The 10715-nt window shown below is 46.5% G+C and overlaps 1 protein-coding gene across 1 annotated transcript in view; it reads right to left on the reverse strand.

The window, feature by feature from the left end:
* The window catches only part of Acer1 (alkaline ceramidase 1), a 31259-nt gene continuing 20544 nt past the window's right edge, over positions 1 to 10715 (reverse strand). Inside the window, exons 2-6 of the mRNA XM_031347239.1 lie at positions 4583 to 4697; positions 4356 to 4497; positions 3868 to 4005; positions 1203 to 1340; positions 1 to 955 (exon numbers count right to left, since the gene is read on the reverse strand). Of these exons, the coding sequence (XP_031203099.1) occupies positions 787 to 955; positions 1203 to 1340; positions 3868 to 4005; positions 4356 to 4497; positions 4583 to 4697 (702 nt within the window). The 3' untranslated portion in view covers positions 1 to 786. The remainder of the gene's footprint in view (positions 956 to 1202; positions 1341 to 3867; positions 4006 to 4355; positions 4498 to 4582; positions 4698 to 10715) is intronic.

Consider the following 10715-nt stretch of genomic DNA (forward strand, 5'->3'; position numbering starts at 1 on the left):
TTCACACACGTGAGCTAATTTTAATCAACAGAAATCCCAGGAGGGAATGAAATTTTATTTACAAATGGCATTTGAAACGTCATACCCCTCAGGACTATGTAAGTTGAATACTGTGGAGCAGAAAGTCAAGCTTTGGCACGTCTAACTCTGTGTCCTTAGCCATCATGGAAACCCCTTTCCCACTACTCTCCCCTCTAAGTGTCCCATGATGTCACCCAGCTTAGCCCTCTTATTTTCCTCACTCATGGCTCTCATGTTCAACACTTTTCCCTGAGTGCATGTGGTGATTCAAAGAGGTCTCTATACACATGCCTATCTGTATGTGGTGGGGTCTAGAATGTTCTTTGGCTACTCCCCACTTTCCTAGAATACAGTCATGACCCAGTTGAATCTATAACACTCATAAATAGTCCCTGATGTGCAAGCTGCCAGAGACCAAGCATCCTGCTCCAAGCAGGTGCTGTATCAGCCACCCACCCACCTACCCACCCACCCACCCACCCACCTACCACATCAGTGGCCATGGAGAAGCTGTGCTCTCATAGACAGAAGCAGGACACAGGCCAGTCATTCCACACACCAGGCAACCCCTGCCCCTCAATCACCAAACTAGTACCCCCGTGCCACAAGTAAGTCTATCCTGTGCCAACAGAGCAGGGCAAGGAGCATAGGCGGGGGGTGAAGGAGCGGCCTGCAAGTGTGTCCGCTGAAAGCCTTGTCCTGTCCTGTATCCTCAGTACACAGGAGACTGGTTGGCTGGTCGGAGAGTAGAGACTACATCAGAGCTCAGCAGTTCTTGTCATTCTCCTGGATCTCCACATAGGGTAGCCCAATGAGCCAGCTGTCCCGAGGCCAGTAGTGGACTTTGAGGGTTTCATCTGGCATCTCATACTTGGCATCCACCAGGGCCATGGTCACAATACCATAAGGAAAAGTGATACTTATGAGGACATGCCTGTGGTTAAGAGAGGGTGGGGTAAGAAATCAAGAGATGTCCTAGCTCCACCCAGTCTTCTTAGATTCTCATGGATGCTAAGTGGTATCTTTAGGTCCAAGCAGCCAGTTGTAACCTTTTCCCACCACCTCTATGTCCCAGTGTCTGGATCTTGTCCCTCTTACACTCTTGTACCCCAGACACTCTTCTACAATTCTGGCATCTAAACTCTGACTTGGGTTCTTGGGATACAAGAGGGGTATTTTACCAAATGCTATGCAGGTAGAAGAAGTGAATCCGCTGCCAGAAACTGCAAAGTACACGGTCACTGATCCAGCTGGTCAGTGCAGCAGCCCATAAGATCACAGAAATCACAATCAGATGCCGAAGATCCCCATTGCTAGTCCTGGGGACAAAGAGAGGGAGATATAGAGGAGGATAGGGGGATGGATGGGTGCATGGGTAGGGGGTGGGCAGATGGTTGGATGGTGGGTAGGTAGATGGATGGGGGCTGAGGGGAACATGGATGGGTGGGTTTGTAAGTGGGTGGATAGATAGTGGGTAGTTGGGTTAGTGGATAGATTGGTGGGTTTGTGGGTTGATGGATGGATGGATGGATGGATGATAGATGGAGATGATTGATGGATGCATCTGCACTAACACAGAAGGCAGTGTCCTAAGTAGCCAGTGGGAAATTCATCTATCCAGGAGATGTGTCTCATAGGTTGGGAGAGGGACAAGTGGTGTTTTCAAGAGAGTTGGTGTTTGCTGTAAGTTGGCTCTGGGGTGTCTCCCAGTGGCTCTTGTGTTAAAAGATCTGTCTTTACCTCCACTCTGCAGGGAAGTAATGGAACCTTTCAGATTTGGGGCCTAGAAGAGGTCTTTCATTCACTTAAAATGTGAACTTGAAGAGGATTATGGGAACTCCAGTCCCACCAACCCAAGTCAATCGAGTCAAGCAATCAGTACACAAACCTGTAAAACCATGAGCCAAAACAACAGACAACAACAATCATCCCATGCCAGGTTCAGAGAGGCACAGCTGTTGTCTCAGCACCTCAGAGGCAGAGGGAGGAGGATCACTAGTATTTTAGAGGCCAACCTGAGCTACCCAGTGAAGCCCTGTTTGAAAAAAGAAAAAAAATAATAGGAAGAAAAAACTACAATAATTCTCACTGTCTCTGTCTCTTTTTCATTCTCTGTCTCTCTTTTTCTGTCTCTCTGCCTTTGTCTCTGTCTCTCTCTTACACACACACACACACACACACACACACACACACACACACACAATCTGCCTATATGTTCCAAGCTGGCTTCAAACTCCTAGGCTAAACTAATTCTCTGGTTCGGCCTCACAAACCCTTAAGACTATATAGGTCTATGCTGTGAGGCCATGTGGGCCTAGTCTTAACTCTGTGCTGTCTCAGCTATGTTACTGTAGCAGAAAGCTAACAATGGTGCTTACTATGTGCTAAGAGTTAACGCTCAATAAGGCCTTAGGGGAGTGGGGGATAGGTTATGTGGGGGGTTGTGTATGGGTGTGTGTGTGTGTGTGTGTGTGTGTGTGTGTGTGTGTGCATGTGGAAGTGTGCATGTGGAAGTGTGCATGTGGGAGTGTAATAGGGTAGTGCATTTTCTGGTAGTTATGTCTTGAAACAACTCAAGACTGTAATGTTGGTTCCTGGTCAGCAGAATCAAATCCAGGTCCCTAGGAGAAGAATGTTCTAGAGATGAGTGAGAAAGCTGTCCTGTATCAATAGACATGCAGGTTCTGTGTGCTCACCTCATGGTGAAACCGTTCACTGGGTTCTCTCTGACTAGTGCCTTCCAATTGGCTTGACTGATGATGTCTATATCACTTTGGGCAATGGCTTCCAATTGGCTTCACTAATGATTTTCACTTGTACTGCTCTACAGTTTCTGTTAACATGATTGATGTTTCTAATTGGCTTGATCTCTAGTGCCTGGTCCCTTTGACTTATAGTTTCTGGCTTGCTGGACCTATGTATTCCAGTTGTCTTTATAGTTTCTGGTTGATTTTGTTAATGGTTTCTGGTTTCCAGTTTCTTATGGTTTCATTGGTTTGACCTTTGGTTTCTGGTTGGGTTGGCCGACAGTTTACAGTTTGTGTGAGCTATGCTTTCTAATCAGTTTCACTTAAAGTTTTGTATAGTTTGTCCTGTGGATTTCAGTTGGCTCAATCTATGATACATAGTCAGCTTCGTATATTGTACACAGTTGGCTTACCTATGGATTTTAGTCACCTTGACCTATGATTACTAAAAAGTAAATGAAAAGAACTGCAAGATGGCTCAGTAGGTAAAGACACTTGCAGCTAACCCGACAACCCCAGTTGGATGGGTGGGACCCACACTGTGGTACACAAATGCTGATGCACGTAAGTAAAAATAAATTAATATAAAATATATGTATGTCTGGTTTTTCGAGACAGGGTTTCTCTGTGTAGCCCTAGCAGTGTGTAGACCAGGCTGGCCTCAAACTCATAGAGATCTGCCTGCCTCTGTCTCCTGAGAACTGGGATTAAAGGTACCACCACCACCATTACAGTGTATGTTTTAAAACAATGTTTGCAGACTGACAGACTGCTCAGAAAGAAGCCTTGCCCTCCCTGTTCCCAGGTCAACATGGGGAATTGGTGCCTCCTTCAGGAGACTGGAGCTATAGACACTCTAAAAGCACATGAAGCTGCTGAAAACTACATAGCTCCAAAGGGAAGCGGAAGGGAACTCTTAGGCAGCTGCAACTGCTATTCGCTTCCTAAAAAGCATTAACAATTGGTTTTTGTGATGCTGGGAATAGAACCCACATACTAGAACATATTAAGCAGGGGGTTTACACTTGAACACCCAACCCAGAGGGAGGATTCTAGGCGGGGCTCCACCCTGACCATGCCTCTATCACCTAGCACTCACTTCTTGTACTCTTTATGCACAATGTAGAGGATGTGTATGGCGATGCTGTTGAGGACATATGCGTTGACTGTGGGCTTCACAAACGTCAGGAAGGTGCTGATAATAGTGGTCATAATTACCAGGCAGCTGAAGTAGAACCTGAGGGTGAAACAGGGTAGAAGAGGTGCTGAAGGACTCAGTGAGGTCACCTTGGGCAGCCAAAATAGATTGGACAAACTGAGAGCCCTGGAGAGTACATCTGGGTTCAGGAGGAGCCTCTGAGTTTCCTCAGGTCTGCTCAGGAAGGACAGGATTTAAGAGAACCCAGGTGTAGAAGGCTGGGATTATAGAGCCTGAGGTGGGCTAGGAGAATGAAGAGGAGTCAGGGGACTCTAGAGGCCTGGTAAGGTCAGGCGAGGGGTTCAGAAGATGGAGTGCAGGTATCCAGGTAAACATTATAAATGTTCTTTGTTGTTTTTCCCCACAGGTGGCTGGTGTGCCTGTTCTACCTATTCCTCTTGATGAACTTGGGGAAGTAGCAGCGGGGCATCCACATACTGTATCCACTGGCCAACAACCACAGGATGGAGATCTCATCCAGCAGCTGCCCCACAAAGCTGAGTGTCATGTGGAAATACATGGAGAACAAACCTGTAGGAAGGCAGAGGCAAGGAGAGGTTGTCAAGAGGAGGGACCATTTCCAGAACACTTCCCAGCTTCACACACTCACACCTACCGGTGACCATGAAGAGGACTGACACTCCATAGAAACCCCAGGAACGCTTCTGGGCATAAGGATGCATGAGGAACATCATGAGGGGTCCAAAGATGAGGAAGAACACATTGCTGACCTGCAGGAGAAGCGAAAACAGAGCTAGTAAGACCAGAGCTGGTGGGAGCTCCTGTCCACCTAGGGCTCATTTCTAAGTGGGTTGTCCAGGAATGAACCACGATTTGTCCATCATTCAACTGGAAGTTCTCCAGTCATCTTAGTCTGAATTTTAGTTTTTTGTTTGTTTGTTTGTTATAAGAGTTTGGCTGTCTTGGAACTTGATGTATAGATCTGTATAGATAGGTAGATCAAAGTCTCAGAGATCCACCTGTCTCTGCCTCCTATGTGTTGAAATTAAAGGTGTGCACCACTATGCCCAGCTCTCTTTTTATTTTTAAAAAATGTTATTCATTAGTATCACTGGCTTTTAACCCTAGCACTCAGTAGGCAAGAGTAGGTTAATCTCTATGAATTCAACAAGTCTTGTCTACATTGAGAATCCCTAGCAGCCAGGGCTACGTAGTGAGACACAGGCACATACAGACACACACACACAAACCATTACTATTACTAATGGAATCCTGGACCTTGGACAAGCTGCTAGGAAAAAGCTCCACCCCTAACCACAATGCCAGACACCCATTTGGGGGAGTCTAGGCAGAAGCTCCATTCCTGAACATACCCCAAACCCTCACTGGGGGATTCTAGACAGGAGATCTATCTCCAAGCCTGGCCTTCCTTTGCCCCACTGACCCTGGCCATCTACGGGCCATCCCTAAATCCTCAATAGACCCTACATTCCACCCATTATTCTACTGGTTCTTTCATTTACTCAATGAGGGGAGTATGGGCAACCTACTAAATATTTTCCACATGTTCTCCCTCATTTTCTTCTTAGAGGAAAATTCTAAATTTGTGGGCTCTGTAATTGTGGACGAAAAATATTCAAGACAGGGCTGAAGAGATGGATCAGAGGTTTAAGAGCACGGGTTGCTCTTCTAGAGATCCTCCTGATTTCAATTCGCAGCAACCACATGGTAGCTCACAACCATTTGTAATAGGATCTGATGCCCTCTTCTGGTGTGTCTGAAGATAGCGACAGTGTACTCATATACACAAAACAAATAAATCTTTAAAAACAATATTCAAGACAGGCATAGTGAGGTATGCCTTTAATCCCAGCACATAGGAGGCAAAGACAGGTGGATCTCTGAGTTTTAGGCTAAAACTCTTTTCAAAACCTCTTTTCTTTTTTTTTTTTTGTTTTTTTGGTTTTTTGAGACAGGGTTTCTCTGAGTAGCCCTGGCTGTCCTGGAACTCACTTTGTAGACCAGGCTGGCCTCGAACTCAGAAATCCACCTGCCTCTGCCTCCCAAGTGCTGGGATTAAAGGCGTGCACCACCACCGCCCGGCGTCAAAACCTCTTTTCAAAAACCTAAATTTGCTGGGTGTAGTGGTGCACACCTTTAACTCTATCACTTAGGAAGCAGAGGTGTATCTCTGTGAATTTAAGGCCAGCCTGGTCTACAAAGCAAGTTCCAGGACAGCCAGGGCTACACAGAAAAACCTGTCTTGAAAAAAACAAAATTAAACACCCACACACACACCAGGAAGCATTCAGCATGGTGATACACATCTCCAGTTGTTCATTTCCAGTCTCCAGTACTGTTCTGGAGGTTGAAGCAGGACTGTTAGGAGCTCCAAGTCATCCTGAGCTTTAGTGTGAGACCCTGTCTCCAGCAGAGAGACAAGGAAAACATGGCAATACCTATGCACACAACATTCATCTGGCCTCAGAAGATTATCTAAAGAATATTTAAAGACTGTGGGGGGAATTCCATGGGTTCTAAACTAAAATTGCACCATTGTTTAAAGGAAGCTGCAAGAGGGCTCAGCAGGTTGAAGATGCTTGCTGCCATACCTGATGACCTGGATTAGATCCCCAAAGCCTGCATGGTGAATGGAGGACTGATTCCACAGGCTGTCCTCTGACGTGTCCTCCCCACCACAATGCCTCTACTTGTGACCCAAAACAAACTCTTAGATTGCTTTGGCAAAGTATTTTTTTTTTGTTTTGTTTTTGTTTTTGTTTTTTGAGACAGGGTTTCTCTGTATAGCCCTGGCTGTCCTGGAACTCACTCTGTAGAACAGGCTGGCCTCGAACTCAGAAATCCACCTGCCTCTGCCTCCCAAGTGCTGGGATCAAAGGCGTGCGCCACCACCGCCCGGCATTGGCAAAGTATTTTATCACAACCACAAGACAGGTATGACACAAATTTCTGACTATAATTCCTACTTCTTCACCCTCAGCTAAACCATGATGTGACTTGGTCAGTCCTGTAGGAAGTAAATCTTAGAGACGAACACCACCTTCCTCATGCTGGTCTGCTGTCTTCTATTGTAGTAAATATACTTGTCAGGTTTCCTTGCAGCTACACACAATCATGTGACTAGGCTTTAGCCAATGAGATTCAGGCATAACCATAGTGTTCAGGTTGTGTTTCTAAAGGTTTCCACATCCTTTCCCTCTCTTCCACTTCCCTTCCCTCCCTGTTCCTTTCTCTTTACTTCCTTTCTTTATGAGACAGGGTCTCACTTTGCAGCTCAGTTTGGTCTTGAGCAAGAAAAGCCTTCCAAGTCAACTTCCCGAGTGCAGATGTTTCAGATGTGCACCACCATATGAGTAGGAATAACAGCAGAAAGTAGAATCGGGCTGGCAAGAAGGCTCAGCGGTTGAAGGTACTTGCCACAAAGGCTGTCGACCTAAGTTCAATTCCTGGGACCTCACATGGTAGAAGAAGAAAACTGAAAGCAGTCCTCTATAGTTCATGCTGTGGTGCATGTTGAGTGGGTATAAACATGTAAGTAAATGAATAAGGAAGGAATCAAGTAGTGTTTAGTTTTACTTTCCTTAGTGTTGTGAGGCAGCCTAGAATGACCTTGAACTCATGATGGACACAGGTCCATCTCACAAGTGCCAGGGTGACAAGGGTGTCACCATGACTTGTTGAACAAGTGATTTCATAGTGTTTTTCAGTCACAAAGAGCCTTCAGTTCTAGACGCATCTAGAACTGGACAGATGGCTCATCAGTTAAGAGCACTGCCTGCAGAGATTTGACCAGCATCCACATAGCTGTTCATAACTATCTTTACCTCCAGTTCCAGGGGATCAGACGCCCTCTTCTAGCCTCTGCAAGCAGGGCATGCACATGGAGCACATAACATACATTCTGGAAAAACACTCATACACATAAAATAGATTAAATACACTTAGAAAAATTAAAATGATTCACTTCCAGATCACCTCAGGGCTGTGTGCTCCATGCCTTCTCCCATTGCTTTCTATCTCCTCCTGGTGAGCTGGGGTCTCTCCCTGCTCTCCATCGCTGCTAGGCTACTGGCCTGTAAACTCTCAGGATCCACCATCTCCACCTTCTCAATGCTGACTCAGCAATGCCCACCTTTTTAGGCAGCTGCTGTGGATTTGAACTTAGGCCCAAATGCTTGAAGAGCATACTTACCTCCTGAGCCATCTCGGCAGCCATGGGTGTTTTATTGAGTCACGATTTATGGGTATGAGAACCAATCATGCACAGCTTAGTCCTGGGAACTTCCCTGAGGCCATGAGAATGAAGAAAAGACAGACACACAGATCCAGAAAAGCTGGGATCAGGTGTTCCTTGTTCTCTGCTGGAGATGTACCAACAAATGCCACCAATATATTCAGAGCATTTATCTTATTCACTGAAATGGAGGAGGGAGACTTGGGGTACACAGCTGAGCAAGGTAGTTGAACTGATCCCCATGGAGGTCTCAGGCTGTGGACACCTCAGAGGAGGCAGCTACATGTTGTGATTTGCATATGCTTGGCCTATAGGGAGTAGCCTTGTTAGAAGAAGTGTGTCACTTTGGGGTGGGCTTTGAGACCCTCCTTCCATCAGCCTGGAAGATATTTTTCTCCTGGCTGCTGTCAGATCAAGATGTAGAACTCTCAGCTCCTCCTGCACCATGCCTGCCTGGACACTGCCATGCTTCCCGCCTTGATGATAATAGACTGAGGCTCTGAACCTGTAAGGAAGCCTTAATTAAATATTGTCCTTTAATAAGAGTGGCCTTGGTCATGGTATCTCTTCATAGCAATGGAAACCCTAACACTATAGCTGCTAATTTTTGCATACACTGTCATCATACAGACCAGACCAGCTCTGCCAGTTCCCTGAGCCTCATGCCAGAAGGCTTTGCCACTTCCTTGGGTGTGAGGCATTGTGGTCCTTGACATGGCTGTGGTCATGTCAACCACATACAATTACTCATGACTCCTTCTGATCCTCATTCTTAGGGATGGAAATGGCATGGGCTTTAATCTCTGCCACCTTGTTTACTACCATGAAGCTCTGGGATGACACTTGGCTCCTAAGCATCCTTATCTGACCTGTGAACTAAGCAGAGACACCTACCTACCTATTGTTCACCCAAATGCCCAGACAAACCAGCCTCAGTGACTACAGCTTCTGTTAGGTTAAGAACACCTACTTGGCCTGTGATCCCAGCTACTACAGAGGCCAAGACAGGAGAAACAAACTAAAGCGCTGCACTGGGGGCTCCAGAGACAGTTTAGGGAGTAAAGTATCATGCATGAGTACCTAAGTTCAATACCCCAGAACTCAAAGAAACCTAGATACGGCAGTGTGCAGCTGGAATCTGTTTTTTTTTTTTTCTGTTTGTTTGTTGGTTTATTTGTTTTTGAGACAGGGTTTCTCTGTATTGCCCGGGCTGTCCTGGAACTCACTCCGTAGACCAGGCTGGCCTCAAACTCAGAAATCTGCCTGCCTCTGCCTTCCAAGTGCTGGGATTTAAAGGCATGCACCACCACTGCCCGGCTGGAATCTAGTCTCTTGTGGAGAGGTGAGAGGTGGAGACAGGCGTGCCAGCCTAGTGTGTTCTGTTGGGATATTCTTGTGCACTGTGTAAAGGTTGTATTTATATTACTCAAATGTTGAATTTCTGTACCTGCAGATAGCTGACGACTGTCAGGACTTTGGTATTCTTATTCTAATTGCTCAGCACCTGCATCATATTTTGTAAACATCTTCTCCATCACCTTCTGATTGGTTTAATAAAGAGCTGATGGCCTAACAACTGGGCAGGAGAGGAAAGGCTGGGCATTCAGGTAAGAGATAAGAACTCAAGAAAGAATCAGGCATAGGGGATTTGACAGACACAGAGAAAGAAACAGGTTCTAGGACTGAAGGAGGTGTAACAGGCCATGTGGCAGAACATAAATTAGAATAAACAGTTTAATTGAATTATATGAGCTAGTGTGGAACAAAGACTAAACTAACAGGCCTAAGCATTCATAAATAAATATAAGTCTGTGTCATTATTGGAAGCTGGTGGGGCAAAACAGTCCAGCAATATTTGGTGCCTAAGGTGGGGCTAGAAATCCAAACTTAGGCAAATTAGACTTTAGACCAAGTCAGGCGCAGAAGCCTGAAAAGGTGGGTTTCTTAGCAACCTAGGAAGCCAGTGAATGGAGGGAACAGGAAACTGTGAGAGGAGAGGGAGTGCAGAGACCTGGCTCCTCTAAGAGCCCCTGCTGAGAAACAAGGCCAGCTGCCTGCTGGGTGGGGAGCTAAAATCAGAGCTTCAGTGCACTTCACAGGCACACAGGAGACCATGCAGCACCCAGATGTTGGAACTATGGAGAGCCAAACTGGCCAGCAGTGTGCACGCCTCAGTATGGCCCAGCTAGTCCCCTCTGCCTGCAGGCTTCCGCCCATGGGGACACTCCTGACGAGCACAGCCCTGGTCAAGCCTGTTACAGCTGATGGCACCACCTTCCTGGAGCTGGGGTATGTTGGTGCGAATGCCAACAGATGCCTATGGGAAAGTCCTGCAGCCCTGCAGTGGGTCGCTGGGCAGAGAAGCTTGGCACATGGGCTGGCAAGGTAATGTGGGGCAGGGAAGGACTGGACTGACCAGAGGGACAGAGCCTGCAGACCCAGAGGAGGGCAGAGGGCAGAAGGAGCATATTCCCAGAGCTGCAGTGTAACTAAGAAGCCCCAAACTGATGAACTGGTAAGGTATTAAATTTGA

The sequence above is a fragment of the Mastomys coucha genome, unplaced genomic scaffold (genome assembly GCF_008632895.1).
Source record: "Mastomys coucha isolate ucsf_1 unplaced genomic scaffold, UCSF_Mcou_1 pScaffold3, whole genome shotgun sequence".
NCBI classification, from domain to species: Eukaryota; Metazoa; Chordata; class Mammalia; order Rodentia; family Muridae; genus Mastomys; species Mastomys coucha.